At 49.0% G+C, this 22623-nt stretch overlaps 1 protein-coding gene across 1 annotated transcript in view; it reads left to right on the top strand.

The window, feature by feature from the left end:
- MYOM1 (myomesin 1) overlaps positions 1-22623 on the top strand; it is a 39136-nt gene that overhangs the window by 2712 nt on the left and 13801 nt on the right. The window contains exons 2-18 of the mRNA XM_061569000.1: positions 619-798; positions 2923-3063; positions 4605-4776; positions 5925-6082; positions 8076-8168; positions 9485-9573; positions 10105-10164; positions 11212-11373; positions 14262-14423; positions 15081-15216; positions 15432-15631; positions 16339-16395; positions 16573-16697; positions 19112-19295; positions 19741-19912; positions 20593-20714; positions 21906-22102. Coding sequence (XP_061424984.1) covers positions 644-798; positions 2923-3063; positions 4605-4776; positions 5925-6082; positions 8076-8168; positions 9485-9573; positions 10105-10164; positions 11212-11373; positions 14262-14423; positions 15081-15216; positions 15432-15631; positions 16339-16395; positions 16573-16697; positions 19112-19295; positions 19741-19912; positions 20593-20714; positions 21906-22102 — 2385 coding nt within the window. The 5' untranslated portion in view covers positions 619-643. The remainder of the gene's footprint in view (positions 1-618; positions 799-2922; positions 3064-4604; positions 4777-5924; positions 6083-8075; positions 8169-9484; positions 9574-10104; positions 10165-11211; positions 11374-14261; positions 14424-15080; positions 15217-15431; positions 15632-16338; positions 16396-16572; positions 16698-19111; positions 19296-19740; positions 19913-20592; positions 20715-21905; positions 22103-22623) is intronic.

Raw genomic sequence — 22623 nt, 5'->3', positions numbered from 1 at the left:
CCTTTTGTGAAATTATTGGAGAGAGGTTTATCGGCTCTGGCGTGTGCAGCCACGTTTGATCGCAGTCTTTTTGTTGCGGTTGTTGCTGATGCTGCTGCTGCTGTTGTGATGTAGGCTACTTCAAGCGTGAAACTAAATAACAAAAATCCACGCATTTTAAATTCTTCATGTGCAACATTTTGGCTCGTGATGTTGTCGCAAGCCCCACCTGAAACATCGACACGTGAGGTCGGCGAGGAGCTGTGGCGGCACTCGGCACAAGCCAAGCCAGCAGAGCTCAGGGCACTCAAGGGTCTCCGTTAGTCATGACTAAAATATGGATATATGAGATATCATTTCAAATCCTCATGAACGTAGGAAGATAATGAACATACAAATGCCAATCAATCTCTCTCACCTTCTCTGCATCTCAATAGTCATATTTCACTACATCTCGGTTTGCCTACATTTATCTAATCTTACTACATCTCTCACCTTCATATATAGCGCTTCCATAATATCACCAGAATTTTGGGTCTCATACACTTGCTCATTCAAGAAAGGTTGTGATTTGTAACTATTAATAATGTTACGGTGCTGTTTGTTGCTGGCTGCTTGACCTCATGCGCATTTGGACAGAGAGCGGAGTTCACGGGGAGGCCACATGTCGCTGCATCTCCTGCAGAAGACGGGCTACGATGCCTCCCTGCATCACAGCTCGCAGGCTTACTCGGCTGCCGCGTCGCACCACAGCAAGTCCTCCTCATCGCAGCTGGCACAGTCGTCGTTCGCGGCCCGGTCCAGCAACAAGTACACCGGGTAATGCACCGCAGACGCAAACCTTCGCAGGCGTTTCAACAAACGGCGTTGCTTTACTTTAGTCAGGAACTCAATCGGAGGTGGGCAAAATGCATTCAGTTTACAAATTGTTGGAGTTTTTTAATACGCATACAAATAACCACTTGCTATGAAGTGGATAATTTAGATATACATTACGTATTTAAATGACATGTCACTTAGATGTTTCCATCTCCAGCGGCACAATGGTTCACACATTATTGCACCATGAAGCTGATCATCTGAGTTTGATTCCTGGCCATGGCTAACATCGGTGGGTTCGCCCACTCCACCAACCCGCCCTGACCAGCGGGGAGAAGTATGGTTAGACAGCACCCTTAGGGTGGGACAGCGCGGTTAGACCTTCATCTAGAATTGCAATGGCCACAGAGCTGCAATTTGCTATTCCAAATATAAAATATTTAAATGTAAATATATTACATTGCTATATGTTATCATTACGTTCGTGTGTGCCGTGAATATGGCACCACGTGCATGCAGGTTGAACCGAAAAACAGAATTACAACAACCTGCAATTTGTCAAGCGGCATTACGCTTCCACTTTGTGCTGCCAACTTGGGTTTATTTGAAAAATGTGCAAATTATTTGCCAGCAGGCCCATTAAAGGTGCGCTAAGTGACGTTTTTTTGTTTGTTGCAATGTGGTTAATTTGTCCTCGACATTTTCGCAACAACATCTGACTGTGCGGAGAGAATTGTGAAATATATGCATCTATAAATATATAAATGAGGTATTGCTCCCAGAAGAGGCGCTCACACTTTCAATGTTGTGCTCGCAACACACGACATCGATGCGATGTGAACAGAAATGCATTCATATCTTGTCTGTTTATATCTGCTATACAGCTTGCTATTTTAAACGATCCTCAAACTTGCTTGCCTGCTAATGCATCTCTCTCAACACTCGAATGTAGAGGCTTGTCAGGGTTCACTCGGTCACACTAAATACTGAGTGTGTGTGCAGGGTACCTGAATGCAAAGCAGAAATCTTGCCATTGTTTAAAAAAACTGAATTGAACGTAAAAATGAAATATGCTTTAAAATGTACGTGCATGCACGAATTAGTGTGTCTACGCGATAGAAATTCAGAAACCGTGAAAAATTGCGTTTTCATCCATAATAGAGTTTTTTGTGGGTTAGATCTCGTAAATATAAATGTGTCGTTAAACTCGCCACCACCCAACACAGACAATAAGGCTTGTCACGTAAACAGAAGATGCCAATTCGTAACTAGTACAGCACACCGGTGTGTTGGAGAGTCAAGCCACAACATTTACAATCTGGATTTGTATTCTTTGGATCTTTCGGTAAAGTCACGTAGATCGAAACGTCGTAGTTTTTTTTATTTACTTAAAATTTTTCTATCTCCGTGACTTTACAGAAAGATCCGAAGAATACAAATCCGGGTTGTAAATCTTGTGGCTTGGCTCTCCAACACACCGGTGTGCTGTACTAGTGACGAATTGGCACGTTCTGTTTACGTGACAAACCTTATGAATTGTCTGTGTCGGGTGGTGGCGAGTTTAACGACGCATTACTATTTATGCGCTCTAACCCAAAAAAACTCTATTATGGATGATATTGGTAGCAAAAGCTTGAGTGTTAAATTACATTTGCGTTTTCTTGGTTCTTTCGGTAAAGTCACGTAGAAGGAAAATAATAAAAATAAAACATAATAAAATAATTATCACGACGTTTCGGCCACAACGCAATCAGCCATCTTCAGGTGGAGAACAGGTCTGTCGAGAAGGCAGAACAGGTCTGTCGAGAAGGCAGAGTCTGACTCTGCCTTCTCGACAGACCTTTTCTCCACCTGAAGACGGCTGCTTGCGTTGTGGCCGAAACGTCGTGAGAATTATTTTATTATGTTTTATTTTTATTATTTTATTATTTTCCTTCTACGTGACTTTACCGAAAGAACCAAGAAGATGAATCCCTGCAGTCACGAAAGCTTTAAATCGAAAAATACATTTGCGTTATCAACGCAAATCCTATCTACGGCTCAGAGCCCACGGGGCTGATCGTCACCACGGAGAGGCGATGTGACCTCGCAACGCTGTGACGTGACGACCCTTCTACCTCCCAGACTGACCTCCTCCACCACGCTCAGCGAGATCAAGGAAGAGGCGAAAGACGACTACGTCGCGAGGAAATATGGCGGATACTCCTCGTACGGGCAGGCAGACGACTGCTACTGCAGCAGCGTCATTCCAGTCTACCATAGCAGGTGCAGCACACAGCAGGATACCACCATCAGTACTGCTATGACTACTTCACGAAACAAACTAAAATGTCATCCTCATCATCACCTAAGGGATAAGAGTATTTTCATGAAAGTTATTCTCAGCACTCTATATTGTTTGTTCGAGGTTACACTAATTTAACATCTACGTGTGAGAGACGGCACACACTCATGTGTTCCGAGCGCTGTTTGCGCTTGTCAAAACGTAGTTGGTGAACGACTAATTTTCCACTCGCTCGAATCAGGAGGTCTTCACTACATATCCCGTGAGCCAACACCCGCCGCTGCCGTTAATCTCTGTCAAGCCATCACCTTGCCACGCTGCCCTACGCACGCGCAGTGGCTTCTGCGGTTAAATATGGTGAAGAAATGTGGCCTCATCCATCTCTCCCGACAGGCCCCAACAGTGTGACCAGAATTTCCAGTACGGTCTGTGTGGCTGGGCATTGTCATGTCCTTAACCACAATCGCTGTGCCCATTCGGTAAGTTGTCAAGGTTAAGGATGCCGAATGGAGGACAAACAGCACACATTCCGCGATTGTGTGCTGTATCGCCACCCCGTAGTCATTTCCGTGCTGGAACCCACTTTGCAGAGTCGGTGTCACGGGGCACACTTGGCAGCGACTTGCTTGCTCCGTGCCACCGTGGTTCATATTCAAACACCTCCTTAAAAACAACCCACTATGGCATTTGATACATTTCATGTCCCACGGACTAATCCGAATGACCCAGTGTGACGACTGGAGTTCCTTGCTGTGCCAGGTTGCACTTGTAGCTGCGATATATTTCTGCACTGTTTGGTTCCGTCTCATTCAAGCGGACGCTCCATTATTATTTGTTCATACATTTTTTGACAAGCGCTTAGAGGACTGCTGTGCCCTTCTCTCTGGTGCGGTGCACCTGGCCCAGCCATTCCAGGCAGCATTCTTCGACGACTGTTGTGATTGCTGGCCAATTGGTCAAGGACACATGTCTTCACTTATTTTCTTCTAAATGGCGAATATGATAATAATCGATTAAGTTTGTGTTTCTCTGATGTGGCCAGGCTCAGAGGTCAGAATGCTGAGCTGGTGCTACTGAGATCCTGAGTTCTTATTCAAGGAGCCACCGGTGATGAAATCACATTGTCAAGAGTTGATGGCATTGGCTCAATTACCAATTACTGCAAAACACAAACAAATCTTGTTACATTAAGCTAAATTTCCCTAAATCCCAGCTTTGACAATTATGGTATTAGTTTGACTGCCATACAATGGACTTTACTCTTATAAGCAGAGCAGCAGGGGAAGTTTTGCCCTCTACCTGATGGACTAGAAGAAACTTGAAGGGATCTCAGAGGCAGCTCTGTGACATCCGCTTCTGCGGGCGATTCCCCAACGCAGGCGGGGTTGCACTGCTCTGCGAGAATTGATTCATCACCTCGAGGCACGATGCCGATAGCACAATCGGATACAATGAAATGTGATATATACATTAAATTAACAAAAGGCCGGTGGCCACCCAACGCGTGTGATCGTGGGACCAGGGGCGAGACCTTTGGCTTGCAGGAGCTGGAGGATGATCTCATGAGGGACACGACGTCCTACCTGGCTCGCCGCTCCCTGCTGGCCCAAGGCTCCGAGACGGCGCAGCAAACCCTCCAGACGACACTGGACAGCACGCGCTACAAGGCGGAGCGCGTGGAGCTCGAGAGAAAGGTGGCCTTGGGGCGGGGAAGGGTCGGGAGGCATACAACACAACCGATGTTGTCAACAAACTTTAAACGGAGAATGAGTAACGACGAGCGATCTGCTTGAGTCTGTCGTGCAGTCTGCCGTTGTGTGTACGAGGAACAGCTGTCACTGGTGCTGAATATTGTATAAAATATTGTACCAAGTATCGTACGACTTGGCGATCAGAATTTAGCAAGGGGGGGAGGGGCTGGACCTTCAGCATGAGGGGCTCGTTCACCTCCAGCCCCCCCCCCCCCAGGCTACGGGCTGGGTGGCGGCACCCACTGTTAACATGAATAACCACACCCGGCACACCACATCCAGAACGCCGCCTCTTGCCACGGCTGTGGCCACTGCCACATGCCACCTACTCCAGTAGACGAGCGAGCAGGAGAACACGTCGTGAGTGAAGAAGCAAGTAAAAGCAGAATGCAGTACAACAATTACACGTATATATATATAAATAAGTATACCCCTGCTTGCCTGTCCACATAAATACGAATAACGTTTGAGGCTACTCGGCCTATGACACTTCCAGGCCAATATAATCCCGCAGGATTTGTTCAAATAAGCAAACTGTGGACCGGTGTCGACGTTCAGTCTTCACTTGCCATCTTCGACTCTCTTCACGTGTTTGACCCTGACACGTCCCATCAGCCACACGGCCTTCTGGGAGTGCATCATTTCATAAGCATTGGTTAAACGCGAGCAAAGTCCAGACTGGTTTCAACATGCCGGATCACATCAGCAGTCAGTCTTGCTTGAACCAGTGCTGGTGAGCTGCTGGACGTTTATAGGCACGGACCCTCTCTCTGTTAGTTAGATAATGTCCTCGATTTGATGTCAAACTCTGCACTACACAGCACAACAACATCAGTAGCATAGTCGCGGAGAAAGTCACTAAGAACATCAATAAGCAGGGAATACGCCCGCCTCCTGCACGTCATCAAGTAAAAGAGTATTTTTTGTGTTTATATAGATCCCAGATGTGTTGTCCGCGTTACTCATTTTGTCGCTCGCATTCTCCGCGACGTCGCGAGTCGTCGAATCAAAGGCGCTCGTGCGAAACGCGCGGGACGATTTGATTTGACTCGTGAGTGCACAGGCGAACAACCGCTCGTCTCCGCCGACAGATCCACCAGAGGGCTCAGTTCAAGCACCGCATGAACGTGGACAGCAAGCTGCACGCGCCCGAGTTCGCCATCAAGTTGCGCTCGCACACCGTTTGGGAGAGCAGCGGCGTGCAGTTCCGCAGCACGGTGCACGGCTGGCCCGAGCCCGTGGTCACCTGGTGAGCGCGCCACGTCGGCCACGCTCGCGAGCAGTGCCGGACTATCCTCGTAGCAAAAGTAGATACTACATATGCAGCTACTACATATGTAGCTGCTACAAGGGCCCCCACGCTAAATGCGTTCAAGCTATCAATTCCGGTTCAGTGATTCTGCACTTGCTCTATTACTATAGTACTATACTGCCTTCAACTTTGGAAACGATTGGGTGTTTAAGGTGAGCGATTTGTTGTGATATCTGGCTGTATAGCAAATGAAAAAATACTATTACTTTACTATGCAAGTTAAAAGTGTGTGTTTTCATATCTGTGTTTTTTTTTTATTTAGGGCCCCTTTATAACATCATATGCTACAGGCCCCGCACTAGCTTAATCCGGCACTGATCGTGAGTCGTCGTCGTCATCACACGGTCGGGGGGGGGAATAGAACAAATGTCGCTCATCCACGCCGAGTGCCCCCCCCCCGTGCGGCAGCGGGAGGGGGGGCGAGAGCGATGGCCTTGCACGTGCTGCAGGGTGGCAGCGTGAGGGGCATGACGTTGACAACGGTGACGCGCTTCATCATCGTCGCCGTCATCATCATCGTCAATAGGATCGTGACATTCTGTATGATAATTGTGTCGTCATCATCGTAATCAATAGGATCGTGACATTCTGTATGATTATTGTGTCGTCATCATCGTCATCGTCATCAATAGGATCGTGACATGCTGTATGATTATTGTGTCGTCATCATCGTCATCGTCATCAATAGGATCGTGACATTCTGTATGATAATTGTGTCGTCATCATCGTAATCAATAGGATCGTGACATTCTGTATGATTATTGTGTCGTCATCGTCATCATCGTAATCAATAGGATCGTGACATTCTGTATGATTATTGTGTCGTCATCATCATCATCGTCATCAATAGGATCGTGACATGCTGTATGATTATTGTGTCGTCATCATCGTCATCGTCATCAATAGGATCGTGACATTCTGTATGATTATTGTGTCGTCATCATCGTCATCAATAGGATCATGACATTCTGTATGATGTTCATTGTGTCGTCATCATTGTCGTCGTTCTGTCGATGGAGGCTTCTCCAAGCCACCGCCGTCTCTCATGGTACTGGATGTAAAGATCCATGGAGCACCTTCACACAAGCTGATTCGATTGCTCCATCTCCCCTGTGGATGTCCGCTCAGGCTGCGCAGATTCTCACCCAGCCTCTGAGCATTGTTAGCTTCGTGTTCTGACTCTTTAGCCCTCTGTCCTCCTCTTATATTACTTTCATCATCATCATCTCACATTGTGTTTGACGTCATCGCTCACACGCCATTATCGGTCTGTATTAGCTCTCATCACCATTCATCATCACATTTATTTTAAACGTCGGCATCACAGCGTGTTGCGCCAAAGCAGCAGGCGAATTTGCTTCGTATTCGCCGTGAAGGCTGTCACTGTGCCAAGTTTCCACATCTCCAATGGGAGAGAATTTAAGAAAGCAAGTTTCCGCCCCAGGCACATTTAGGCTGTGATTTTATTCTTAATGTTCCCACTAAAAATAAGTGTTCAGTCTGATGTCAGGTAGAGCTTCCTTAAAGAGGCCACGGAAGATACTTTTCTGTGACATGACGCCATATTTAGTAGGCAGTGACTAATGACTTCTGAGAAATGTGTGGTATCGCTGGAAGTTATTTCAATCACTTTAGCTGGGGCATGATACGTCCCAATTTGCGAGCATTACAGAACAAAAAACTACGAGTCCCGTGCCTGGCCTGTGCTGTCAAAAGTCCATTACCAGAATCGATGTTGTGATAATCTCAGGAAGTGACACTCTACCCATTATAGACATTACCAAGCCAGCAACACGCGCAAAAGCGTAAAGGGAACAGCATTGTTAATATAAAACACACATTTTTAAATACATTGCATAAGTGCTGTAGTTTTGTTAAAATATGCATAATTAATTGCAATCCTGTCTGTGTGTGTGTGTCTCATCGTTAGGTATAAAAACATGGTCCCCATTGACGTCAACCTCAAGCCTGAGAAATACCGAATTGTCAACAAGTTCGGCGTTCACACCCTGGACATATACAAGTGAGTGGTCTCCGATACACTGCAGCCAATCCCTTGTAGAGTGGGTCTAGTAGAACTCTTATTTTTAACATATTACCTGGGAATCCTATTATCAGTAGGAGCCGTAAGATCTGCAAGAACTAATATTCTTCCTATTATCTGCGTTTTTTCTTCAAATCCCGATATGTGGAATAGCTTATACACAAACACATAATTCCCAAGGATGAGCGTAAGACATAACGTGAAGGGCAAAATGATCAGTGATGTTTTCTGCCACGCACCAACACGGACATTGAGGAGTTCTACCGCACTGGCCTCACTGAAACAACTATAACCCGGAGACGTTAACTGGGTCAGCCAAATTTACTGGGTCAGCCAAATCCAGAATGGATTTGAATTGACCAAGCAAGCCTTGCTCTGTCCCTTGGCAATAACGCCCTTCAATGTTATGCTGCCACCGTATGGGATGTAATCGTCCTAACAAGGTGAGGGGATGCGGGACTGTGTGAAAAAATAGATGAAGCGAAGCCATCGAGTGCATTTTACGAGGAGGGATCAAACGCGTGACGAACCGCATCCATGCAGGATTCTCAGATGCACGAATTAATGACGACAAATAACGAATATAATGAAATTCGTTTATTTTGGAATGCCCCACCGAGTGTCAAGATTTTCTTTTCAGGATCCTGTTTTTGGGATGACAGGCCGATTCCATTAGCGAGTGTTTTGAGTGTGCGAGGAAACCGGACTGAGCAGAGAATACCCCTGCATAAGTAGAGATAATGCTCAAATTTACACAAAGATGAATTACCTATCAGAAGTTCACTGTACTGCCACATTATAGCCACCTCAGCACGTAAGAGTTGGTAATTTCACAAGCTTGCGTGGTCCACCAACCCCTGCATCCAGAGTTCTGGATACCAGGTGTGGGCCACTATCAACAATACCCAATGCATTTGTCTGGATACTGGATACAGTATTCTAACCATCTTTTCTCAAACTTCATAAAATCGAGAAGCTGCCACGGTGTAATGATTAGCACGCTGGACATGCAATGCAGAGGTCACCGCTTCGATCTTGCGGCACGACGGTTTTGAAACAACGTTCCGCTCTAAATGGGTGCACCACAGTTAGTCATTTCGCGGGTCGCATGTGGTGGTGTAAAGTGTTGGCACTCCCACATCTTCCACGCGTGGATGAGTTACCCTCAAATCCTCTGCAGAGGTCCTTCCGTAGAGCTCCCTCGAGTGGAGGCTTTTCCACCAAGAGGACATTGCGGGGCTGCACCTTTACCTCTTTTTTCACAACTACAAAACGGCCGCGTGGTTTTGTTTCAGCTGCGAGTTCGACGACACGGCGCAGTACAGCGCCACCGCGATGAACGCCAAGGGCCAGAGCTCCACCGTGGCGTCGCTCGTGGTGAAGCGTGAGTCCCAAACTCTCCGGGCGGGCGGGCGGGCGGGCGCAGTCTCCTGGCGCGGCTACGTACAACCGGTGCACCTAGGATCTAGATCGTGGCCGTAGCCATTGATGACACCGGCGCTTGGGATGAGAGTCTCCCCCTCACACACGTGGGTTTGCGCCGGGTGTACCGGTTTCGTCCCACGTGCAAACGCTCCTTTATTGGCTAAAAACACCTTAACACGTAGGTTTTCGCGACCAATATTGTTCATAATAAAGGTTTTTTTGGGTTTGATCGCGATCTAACCCAAAAACTTTTATCATGAATAAAAACACCTTACTATGTAGAGGAGCGCAGAGCCTGGGCGATTGTTGGTGCTGGCTCATCGTGTGGCTGCCGCCTAGTCACTTGTCTGTAGTTCCTCCTCCTCGCGTATCTGAGTCGTTCTCTCTCTCTTTCTACGAGAGCGACGACTGTGCGATGCATTACAAGTCATTATGCTGTTATTATGCCTTAATGTTTTCACGTTGTCTGTGTGTGCGTGTTTTTTTACAGGTTTCAAGGGCGAATTGAGAGATGACATGTTTCCTCTTGGAAAACTTTTGCCGTTTGACAGTAAGATTTAAGCGCAAACCACTGCATAGGTTTTCGTGGTCGGTGGGTGCCCCAGATGGCTCAAAGGTCAGAGTGCTGAGCTGGCGCTGCTGAGGTCGTGAATGTTTTAAACCAGGCAGCTGCCTGTGAGAAAAATTGTGCCCTTAGGTGCTGTTCGTTAATTTACCAATCACTTTAAAATTGGTTCCCCCAACTTAATTTCGCTAGATCCCAGCTCCTGAAAATAGAAACAAATTGTGTTGACTATCATGTATTAAACATAACTCACGTACACAGAGCAGGTGAGAGAACATGCTGCCCTCCACGTGCATAACAGATGTCACTTGAAAGGATCTCAGAGGCAGTTCTGTAAAATCCGCATCTGTGGGCCGGTCTCGAACATGATGGGTGGCATTGCTCTGCAAAGAGTTCGGAATGGATTCTTTGTCTCGTGACGTGGCACCTATAGCACAGTCGGAATTAAATTGAGAAAAAGTGGCACAAAAGTCAATAAATCAGAATGTTCTCGCGGTAGCGCTGTATCGTGTTTTTTGGGTCATAGCACGTGTTGTTTGGCATGATGTCGGACGTTTTGCTCCCAGCCCCACGTGGTACAACCCAAAAACACATCACAGAGATGGATAAACACCTCCGATTAGCACGGTTGGCGACATACGCTGCAAAATAAGTTCAACGTACATACATACTGTGGGATGTGCATCGAATCGCCTCTGAGTATTGACGGCAGCGATGCTGGCAGATGGATCTCTGCATGCACGCACACACACGCACACATATATTTATTAAACACCTTGCTTTCGTTCCCATAAGTTAGCTCATAAGATGTGAGAAGGACAAAGTCATAAATTCAGCATTAATATTTAATCTCCACGAAAATGTTGATGCTGGGCCTAAGCGTCGGAAGAATGTAGTTTGGCCAGTTGGCAAGGGAGTGCTTTGCAACCGAATACGATGTCAGTACAGCAGCTGGGGCAGTGATTTGATGATGCGCGTGGCAGCTGGGATTGATGCCCTCTGAAGAGAGCCCTCTGTGTCGCTGCCCGACAGTGGCGGAGTTCCTGGCAGCCTCCTCCAAGCTGAGCTTGCACCTGGTGGACCCGTTCAACGTGTCCTTCGGCACTGAGGGCGACACCCTGAGCCTGGGCACCACCGTGGTGCTGCACCCTCCCGTCAAGGGCTACACGCCCGACGTGCAGTGGCTACGCAATCGTAAGTCGTCGCAGCCCCCCCACAACCGCCCAGCCACTGCCCCCCACAAACCACCTCCTGGCACCCCCCTCCCCTCGCACTCGCAGCCACGGACTTCAAAAACACGTCAACAACACATCAACAACACGTCAACAACACGTCAACAACACATCAACAACACGTCAACAACACATCAACAACACGTCAACAACACGTCAACAACTCATCAACAACACATCAACAACACGTCAACAACACATCAACAACACGTCAACAACACGTCAACAACACGTCAACAACACATCAACAACACATCAACAACACGTCAACAACACATCAACAACACGTCAACAACACGTCAACAACACATCAACAACACATCAACAACACATCAACAACACATCAACAACACGTCAACAACACATCAACAACACATCAACAACACATCAACAACACATCAACAACACGTCAACAACACATCAACAACACGTCAACAACACATCAACAACACATCAACAACACATCAACAACAACACGAGTCTAACTCGGTGATCCGGTTCGGGCTTGAAAATCGCTTGGAACGTTGTCGCGTTGCTGCAAAAATTGCGAATCAGGATCGCGATCGCTTTGCCTTTGCCGACGCGAGGCTTCTGAGAAGGATCTCTGCTCACGCGCTCTCATTTAATTGCAACCACCACATTGTCCTCTCTCAACACAGTCCTCAGGCACGAGCCACTGCCATTCAAGGCGCTGCTATTTGTGATTTGTGCGTGAGCACCCAATGCCAGCGCAGAATCACTGACACAAATATCCGGTTGTTTGAAATAATGCAAATTAGTCGTTCTAGATGTCTTATTCCTTTAAATGTCATTAATGTATTATTTATCTTTTTAACAACAATACGGACAAGAAGAGCAGCAGGGAACACGTCCTTCAAGAGGCCCACGCACACAACGAGAGTCGCTCTCCGACTGTGATCGGGAAGTCGGGAGAACAATAGATGGGACGGGGAAATGGGCTCGGAGGATGGGGAGCTGCAAGGGGGGTGCAGGAGGCTTCAGGGGGGTGCAGGGGGGGTGCAGAGGGGAGTGCAGGGGGGGGGGTGCAGGGAGGTGAAAGAAGAGAGAGAACATGTCTTGGAGAAATCACATAATGGAGGAAAAGTCTAAAGTTGCTTTTTCAATAAAATTCTTGATTTTAGTCGTCGTGACTATGATTAATAAATATTAAGTTTCGTTTTTTTTTATTTAAAGCGCACCCCAAAAAAACATGAAGATTGGCAATATGTTAAGCATGCGCAGTATTGTTCCCGCAAGTATGTTGGTATTAAAATGTGATTTCACTGGAACTATTAATTGGATAATTGATTAAAATTTCTCAGGCCGGTTTATATTACACACGCATATTTAAAGAAACAATAAATCCCAGCCCTTCTCAATCCGTCAATGCACGAAGGCCTCGACTGCCATACGCAAACACAGACACACCGACTGCGTTCAGCGTTTGCAAACGAAGCACAGGCCATGTGAAGTGTGCGTGAAAAAAACTGTTTACGGAAAAACATCGGAAAAAAGTATGCAGTCGGCATGTGCAGGGCCACTGTTCAGGGAAGGCAATTAACCTGCAGTGAGAGGATTCAGCAAAAATCTCTGTAGTTTAAAGTCACATCTCCAGAACACTAATCCATCAAGGTTATGGCACTCCCCCCCCCCCCCCTCCTATTGTATGGCGGCGTTGATGCATCACCGTCACCCGAATGCATCCCAGTCAATTCAGCCGCTACAGCTTTTAACACGGCTTCGTATTTTTTTTTAAACATGCATGCAGTGGTGTCTAAATGGAAAATTATTAATTCATCGTCCTCGCACTATTACACATTTTACAAGCGGCGCTTCCAATTACACAGTAATATTGACAACCCCAGGGCTCATTTACAGAGACCACCATGAATCACGGTCATCATCGCTGGCCCGCGCCCCTGTGAGAGAAGCCCCTGTATTGATGCTCCACGCCGCATTACAGATGGGTCAGGCTGTTGTGCATTGCCTACAAAGAGATCATTGAATAAAAATGTTGCGGGAACGCCGGCAATATTCGTCGAACAGAGGAGATATTTAGCAAAGCAGCAAGCGCTGACATGGCCGAGATCCTGTGTTCGAACCCAGGCATCATCCGCCTGTGATCAAGCCGGATTCTCAAGTGTAGCTAGTTCATGATCTCAGCCCAGTCGCCAATGACTGTGCATAGACTATGGCATTTCTGCATTTATTTTGGCTGAATTCCAGCTCTGAAATTTTTAATTGTTTTTTTTTTACCACCGGGAACATGATTCTCAATGGCAGAGTAGCTGGTGAAATGCTCCTCTTTACCGTGTGGATCAGAGGTCACTTGAAGGCGTCTTAGAGGTAGCTCTGTGATACCCACTTCCGTGGCCCATTTTCTAACATGAAGGCTGCACTCTTTTGCAAGAAATCTGTTTCGATTCTCATGTCGTGATTGAGACAACACAAACGGCATAGAATTTTGAAATCAAGATTTTTTTTTAAACATCGCGTCTATTGTTCAGACAAATGCGACACAAGGGACTCACCTGTCGTAGGCATAGCTATCACGTTTTGCAGGCGGGGATACTGCACCAAGGCCCATACGCCAGGCACAAAGGGGCAACATTTAACTCCTTGCACAAGGTCCCATGCCAACCATGCTACGTTGCTGTGACCACGCTGTGACCACCTATGGCCACCTATGCCCACCTGTGACCACGCTATGACCCCGCTGTGATCACCAGTGACTACCTGTGACCACCTGTTCCCACTTGTGCCCACCTGTGACCATGCTGTGACCACGCTGTGACCACCTATGTCCACTTGTGACCACCTGTGACTATGCTGCGCCCATCCGCGTGGCAGATGTTCCGCTGGTGGATTCCAAATGGCTGAAGGTGACTTTTAACGAGGGCCGGGCGACGCTGACGCTGCCCCACGTCAACAAGGAGGACGAGGGCCTCTACACGGTCCGCGTCACGGCCGGCCGCCAGTTTCAGGAGCACAGCGCCTACTTATTCGTGAGAGGTGCGCGGAGAGACTCGCGTCTCACCCACCGTCTCGTCTCACCCACCGTCTCGTCTCGCCCACCGTCTCGTCTCACCCACAGCATTTTTAGAATAATAATAATAATAATCTGATTTTATATGGCATCGTTACTGCAGATCGCATCTAAAAATGCAAGGACATAAAAAAGCACGTGAACATCACGTGGCTCAGTTGCCAATTAAATGACTAAAAACAATATTTAGGGGGTAATCCAAGTGCGGTCTTCTGAGGTCGTCCACGCATTGAGCATTTCTCCTCTCAAGCTTTGCGCCACACACTTCTGCGGGCGTCTTGAGGCATTGAAACACGCGACAAAAGCTTGAAAGAAGAATGCAGCCTGATCTGGAAGACCACAGTTTGGATTTCGGGTGGCTGCCAAAAACTCCTTGCTATATTAAGAAGGTAAACATTAATTGCTTTCAAGACTTTGACTGAAACGCAGATTAGAGAACGGAAGTCACTGAGGTTATGATCTACATCAAAAATGAAAGAACTGTCAATTCGGTGGCCACGTTGATGCCCTGTTTACCTTCATAAGAATATTCATGAACGTTATTTGAAAGCCATAAGTTCGAGTCAGGCAGGGTTGCATGTCCTCCGCTGGCCGGATGCTCACCGTCGGACCGGTGCTCACAGATGGGGAGATGGTGGGCTACCCCGGCTCCCCTCTCGACGTGGAGTGCCTGGAGGTGAACAAGGACTACATCATCATCACCTGGAAGCAGCCGAGCGCCGACGGCGGCAGCGCCATCATCGGCTTCTTCATCGACAAGTACCCTCCTCGCCTCTGCCACGACCCGCGTGGCATTCGACCAATCACAGCACGTTTCACTTCACGTTTTTCGCGCACCGATTGCACACGTGCAGCCCTTTTGTCACTCCACGGCTGAATTCGTAACAATTGTTCACAGTATCGGTGATAACAAAGGAAGTCGCTGGCAAGGTTCGCACACGCCCTGTGCCCCCCCCTTCTCCCTTTGTCCCCAGGCGGGAGGTGGGCACCGACCTCTGGCTGCAGTGCAACGACACGCCGGTGAAGTTTGCCCGCTACCCCGTGACGGGGCTGGTGGAGGGCCGCTCCTACCAGTTCCGCGTGCGCGGGGTCAACGCCTCGGGCATCGGCCGGCCTTCGCGCGCCTCCATCCCCACGGCAGCTCTGGACCCGCTGGACCGTGCGCGCATGAAAGGCACGGCCGCCGTCTGTGTTTGCCGGGGGGTAGAAAGGGGCGCCCGGCTCCGTCAGGCGGAGCGCGCGGTGGCCGGGCGGCTCAGAGGTCGCGCAGCTGAGACGGCGCCGCAGGCATCCTGGGGTCACTGACGAGTGTCGCCAGCCTGGGTTTCGACCGGGTTCTCGACTGTAGCGAGTTCATGAGTTGATAGACTCGGTCTCGTCAAAATTACTGCTCACAAACAACAACAACAAAACACCACGCTCATTTGGTTCTCAGAATCAGAATATGTATTTATACTGGAGGAATCCGATGAGTTATGAAGCTCTTTTCACATATGTCCAGTAGGGGTTGGTCAGAACGTAATGTAGGTTCTGCATGAGATGGCCAGGTGGCCTATAGGTCAGAGTGCTTGTGGTTGAGTGTGGGGTTCAGGCATCAGTGATTGATTTCTTAAATGGTGAGAGTTCATGACTTCAGACCAAAATTATTTCACCTTTTATATGACAATCTTTCCAGAGATGTTTTTATTTTTGTTCAATAAAATACAATTATCCGTGAATCTATTATGAGTCTAGAACAAGCTCTCACCGTTCGGTTATGGTCAATGTTAAATATCCTAGACGTTAAAATGTGGCAGTTATGTATGTCTGCATATGCACACTAATCTGGTATTCGTTAACAAATCAAAAATAACATTCACGTAAACATTTTCTCTTGAACAGGAGGACCCATCGCTCCATGGACTGGACAGATTATTGTGACAGAGGAGGAGCCAGATGGTGAGACGCACGACGACAGTGCGAGGGCATCACATCTAACGAACCCTCACGAACACGGCCAACATTACATTTGAACCGTGGTAATTTATTTAAAGACTCCGCCGTTCCAGCTCCCACGCGTGAATGACATTGACGCAATGGCGATGTGAACGCTCTGCGTGTGTGACCACCTCCCAGAGGGCCGCATCCCGGGACCCCCGACGGAGCTCTCCATCACGGAGGCCACCAGGAACTACATCGTGCTGTCGTGGAAGCCGCCGGTCATGCGAGGCAGCGAGGGCATCATGTACTACATCGAAAAGGTAGCACGCCGATTACAGGGGCGGAGGCCGCCGTGGCTTATAAAAGCTGGTCGGTGGAGTCGGTGCAGGCAACGTGTGCGTGTTAAGGACATCATCATCGTCATCATAGTCCTCTCATCCTTAACCACGATAAATCCACTACTGAATGGAGGCCTCGCCAAGTCGTTACCATGCCCCATGGTCCCACCATGCAGCAATCCACAGTAGCTGCGACACAAGCTGATTGCATTGCTCCACCCCCCACCCACCCACCCAGCCCCCCCCTCCCCGACCTGCACGCCTCTCCATTATTATTATTGATCATCGGCATGTAAAGAGCATGTTGAGTCGTTATACCACATCTGCCAGCTTCTGCATTGCACACTCACTCGCCCTATCCGCCATTATGTTAATTGCACGAGTGGCCATATGAGAGTAGGGGATGCTGCTGCTGTTGATGGCCAGCACACTGCACCTGCAACCCAGAGGTTTGATTCAATCTCACGGTGGACAAGTTTGTTATAAGTACCCCCACCTCTGTCCACACAGCAGTGGATTTGGGGTCACCACAGTTCGTTGGGCGGCAGGTGCGTGTGGTGGGGTCAAGCGTGGCCACCCCACCTCTTTGCAAGGCGTCTGGATAAGCCTGGCAAAGTAGGCCAAACACCCTCTAGATGGACTTCCTTGAGCTCCATCTCGTGGATGCCCTTTGCGCCTAGCAGTGGCATACGCAAGTAATTGCAGGGCTGCACCTTTACCTTTGAGTCACTTTCCATCCTGTCCACCAGTTTCTTTCTTGCTCACGCACCGTATTTTCCATTGCATTCACAAAGCAAGCGTCCATACTAGAGCGGCCTCACGAAATGAACTGTTCTTCAGGTTAGATGCATTGCCAACATTACCATTAATTTAAAATTCGCCCCAAAAATAACATCAGCCCTAGCCAAGTGAAGCATAAGTATATACTGTTGTAAGAATTGAGCAGCACATCGTGTTCCATTTGGCACCAGACTACTCACGGTTTCACCTCTCCACTGTCTCACTTTGCCCCGCGGGTGATTTCTCACCTCTGTGTGTGGAGCGCATGGATCATGAAGGCTCGATATTGACACAACTATTAGACAAAGACAAAGATCCCACTGTAATGGGATCCCACTGTAGTGGGATTCCACTGTAGTGGGATCTTTTATTTTTCGCACGTGCTGTTAGCGAGCACCTATGAAGACCCGATACAACACACAAGGAGGTGTCCAGCCACCTTTGTCTCCCCGTGCCAGGTACTCACTTAAAGCTGAGTCAACCTAGGGGAGGCCCCAGACCGTCTCAGATAATTGTCACTAAGTAATAACCTTGGGCGGGTTTCGAACTCAGGTTGCCGATTTTGTGGCACGGTGCGCAAACCACTGCACCTCCACTCCCAAAAAAAAAACCTCGAAAAGTAGCAGACACATGGACGGGCATGAGCAGGGGGTTAGACACGACGGGACCGGAACACATGGTGTGCTCTAATTTAAGACGAACCTGGCAAATACGTGACCTCCTCGAAATAAATAGCTTGCATAAATGTCACTATTTACGACCTTTGTTGGCGAACGTTGGTTGTCCACCCCATATGCTCAAACATATGTGTGGACATTAATCACACTGGAGTTATTTCTTTTGCTTCCCACCGGGATTTTTTGATGCCCTATAATACCATGAAGAATTTTGCTGGCTCCTCGCCCAATCTGCCACGGAATCGCCACGTACGACAAACACACCGTCTGGCAGCCTGTCTTAAACCCGAGCCAAGGCGCCGGGGTGGAGTTCTTAAATCAATTAAAAGTGGAACAACAACAAAGCCACGAGAGTCGTGCCACGTGTGTTGTTGTGTTGTATTAAGTAAACATGAGTAGGGCTCCATTATTTGTTTTCACATTTAAATAACTGCTTATCGGTTTTCCAGAACAATATTACCCAGCAGCATTTTGTTTAAGCATGAACATTATCAACCGGTTTTGACCTTCTAGGTCTCATCAGCAGACTCAAGCTTTAACACGTCAGCTTTTTCTCGACCAATATCATCCATAATATAGTTTTTGTTTGAGTTAGATCACGTAAATATAAATCCGCCACCACCCGACACAGCCAATTAATAAGGGTTGTTATGTAAACAGAACGTGGCCAATTCGACACTAGTACAGCACACCGGTGTGTTGGAGAGCCAAGCCACAACATTTACAATCCGAGTACGACGTTTCGCCAGGAATTACAACTAGCTTCATCAGGCGACAGCTGCATCTGACTTTTCTCACAAATCCGTCTGTACCCTCGGTTCAGTCCCCAGTGAGTCGGACACGCGGCGTCGTACCGCGAATGTTTGCCGCACGCGTGCTGGCGGTTGTCTAACGGGAGGGCGCGTGCGTTCTGTGCGCGTGCGTTCTGTGCGCCACCAGTCGACGGGCGGGGAGGACAACTGGCACCGCATCAACGACGAGTTGCCCCTCAAGTCCCCGCGCTTCGCGCTCTTCGACGTGGTCGTGGGCCAGGCGTACGCCTTCCGCGTGCGCACGTGCAACTCCAGCGGCATCAGCGAGCCCTCGGAGACCACTCACCACATCACCGTGGGGGACAAGCTCGGTACAAACCGCGCAACTGGGATCACAAGCAGCAGCAGCAGCAGGAGGGGTGCAATGGTTGCTGCTGCTGCTGCCGCTCGCAGCCCTGTGCTGCGTACACCTTGCGTTGCACACGGACAGCTGCCGCTGGGGGATCCCTTTGGTTAAAATGCAGCAGGGCATTGCAGTGGATGACGTGAGATTGATGTAATGCGGCATCGAAGCACCCTATGAAAGCACATCCTTATCCTTCGTGACAATTAACCCTAACCATGGAATTAAAGCTGTTGAGTGAGTGAAGAAGGATTGTCGAATGCTTGCGATCCCACCTGGCCAGGCCGTCTCCCTCCATAGATCGGGGCCACTTCCACATTGTCACTCTCGAGGTGACGGGGGGGCAGGCAGGGAAGACGAATACCCCGTACGTGAAATCGGAGTGAACTGGCCACGTGGAATTGTCCCGACAGAAATCCCGTCGCCGCCCAGCGACGTGGTCTGCAGTCGGAACACCCGGAGCTCGGTGGTCGTGTCGTGGAAGGAGTCGCCGACTGCGGACGTCGTTGGGTACTACATCGACTCCAAGCTGCAGGGCACGGACACGTGGGTGCCGTGCAACAACAAACCCGTCACAGGCACCAGGTACGAGCGCACACTCATGCGCATTCACGCACGCAGACACACAGGCGTGGGCCTCGTCACTTGTTATTTCCTTTGCTGCTGCTGCTGCTTTTCCAAAGCCATCATCATCAGCAGCAGCATCCACTGGTGGATGGAGTCTGCCCCAAGCCGTCACAATCTCTCACGGTCCTGCACTGCAATAACCCACGTCGCCTCCGCACATGAACGGATTAGCCGATCCATCTCCACGGTGGACGTGACCTCGGTTGTGTTTCCTCTTTTGGCTGCCACTGTTATGATTCTTGACCAGTGGCCAGCATATCCTCAAGCCGAGACCGTGTTCTGCCAACTTCACTGCATATGTTCTCTTATCCACGTGCTCCTCTTATTGGAGAAACCTGGAACACTATTTGCAGTAATTCTTCCAAAATTATTTGGCTGGAGATGCAACGGTCATAAGTCATCATCAAGGACGCTTGAAAATGGCCGAGCTGTGGGCATCTGTGTCTAGACGCAATACATTCAGTTGCACGATTCTGCTTCAGGGGAGAAGACGAGCCCATTATTTAGTTGTGTCTTGCTACAAGAGGCAGACAACAAATGTGCTCGCTGAGGATAATTTCCACCTTCACTGCTTGTACTTTAGTTTCATTCGTGCCCCCCCTCTCCAACCACTTTCCCCCACTCCCCCCCCCCCCCAGGTTCACGGTGCACGGGCTGGTGGAGGGGGAGACGTACACGCTGCGCGTCAAGGCCGTGAACGCCGCCGACGTGAGCGCACCATCGCCCGAGTCCGAGCCCATCATGGTCCGTGCCACCATCAGTACGTACCGCGACGCTCCCCTGCACCCCACGCCGACATTAGCGGGGGGGGGGGGGGGCTATCCCTAGATCCTATTTTCTGGGGGGGGGAGGCGAAGGGGGATATTACCCCCACCTCCCACCCCTCTACCCCACCGAAATGTTTGAATGGCCATTTTTAGATTCTTCATGAAGAGTAAAAGTTGATCGCCATGTCGGATGTGCTGCACAATAAGTGCTCCATAATGTCTGTTTCATCGGAAGTGAAAGCAGAGGATAAGGGAGAATGTAACGTCGCCTTGAGTACTATTGGTAGGGAACCCCACTGGGTTTGCCACAGCCCGCACAAGTGACGACTGATATCCACAAAAGTCATTCGAGCGCAAGCTTGGAGAATAGGTTCTAGTTGCCTATCAAACTCGGGTCGCCGGGTTCGTAGCGCAGCACGCGAACCACGGTACTGCCGCTCACCCACACGCAGCCTGCTCGCTGCTGCCAAAGCACTGGCGTTTCTAGAGGCCCTCTTTGATGGCCAGTGACACTCCGATGTTGCAATCCCTTGACTGTAATATGCTTAATGACCCGGACAAAAACATGTGCCGCTGTCCATTATTAATGAGTGACTCAGCTGAAATTAATTATTTAAGTGCCTTATGCTTGCGCTTACGTGCACATCGCAGTATTAAGACTCCTAATCCCAGCATGAATTCTATCCGGTTGGGTTATGGGTGTTTGAGTCTCGTGGTAAGTCAACTGTGTAATGCGTTACAATATCCAGGGGCTTATCCGTCCACCCACTGGGGCCATCGCTCGTCACAAGGAGCCGGCTATCGCCTGCGCCCATCGCATCGCGCTCAGTGGGAGCGTGTGAGATATTTATTCAATTCTGAAAGCTCGCCAAGTGTGTGAATATTATACCTAATTCCACTATAATTATGCGGATACCTAACCGGCACAAAACCTCAATTTAATAAAGATATACCATTGTGAAGTATAAAATATCGTTTGCAAAATACGTTTTAGGAAAATGGCTAGGCGAGCAGGGCACACAATTGTTTGGTTTGCTGGTTGCGTGGCGGATCGCGCAATTGCCAATCGCGGCCCGATCCGACGTCCGCCCACCGCACCGGGCGACCTGCCTGGACAAACGCTGTCCCTCGCGTCGAGCCGGCGGACACGGCCGTGACCCTGCCGGCCCCGGGCCTCCCCGCAGGCCACCCGTCGGCTCCCTACGCGCTCGCCATCCTGGAGAGCGTGAAGGACTCCATCGTGCTCGAGTGGAAGGCGCCCAAGTTCTCGGGCGAGACGCCCATCACGGGCTACTACGTCGACTACTACCACGTGCACGAGGACGGGTCCGGGACCTGGCACGAGGCCAACGTCCGCGCCGTCGGCGAGCGCATGTACAGGGTGAGCGCGCGGCCACGCGGGGCGCGCAGTCGCACCATCGGCTGAGCACGGGGGCCTTCAAAGGCAACGGAAATGTCAATCGGCCGGCAACAAGAGGGAACCGTCTAAGGTCGTGACGGGAGATAAGATTGTCGTTCGCTTTGTTGAGTTGAGCCGAGGTTATTATGAGAGCTTTTGGGGAAAAGAGACAGTGGGAGGGGTGTGAAAGAAGAAGCCGAGAGAGGAGTGAGGTGACCTGCAGTGTGGTGGTGGTTGAATGCCATCGTGGGAATTAGAAAATTAAATGGATTGCTAAACTGGTAATAACAATTATTTACACTTGTAAGGCACATATCATCCGTAGATCACAATGTTCTTTATTTGCCAGTTACACCGCAAAACGTTTGACAAAGGCACTAATTTAATGGGTAATAGCATTTTATTTAGAAACTTTAATTGATGGTTATTTCGTAAATATTTTGTCACGAAATCAAACGTGAAAGAAAATATAATTAACGCACCAAGCGAATATCGTAGGACCT

The sequence above is a fragment of the Lethenteron reissneri genome, chromosome 42, assembly GCF_015708825.2.
Source record: "Lethenteron reissneri isolate LAM-NWPU_2019-01 chromosome 42, ASM1570882v1, whole genome shotgun sequence".
NCBI classification, from domain to species: Eukaryota; Metazoa; Chordata; class Hyperoartia; order Petromyzontiformes; family Petromyzontidae; genus Lethenteron; species Lethenteron reissneri.
The sequence above is the reverse complement of the archived record's forward strand: the minus strand, read 5'-3'. Positions and strand labels throughout refer to the sequence as shown.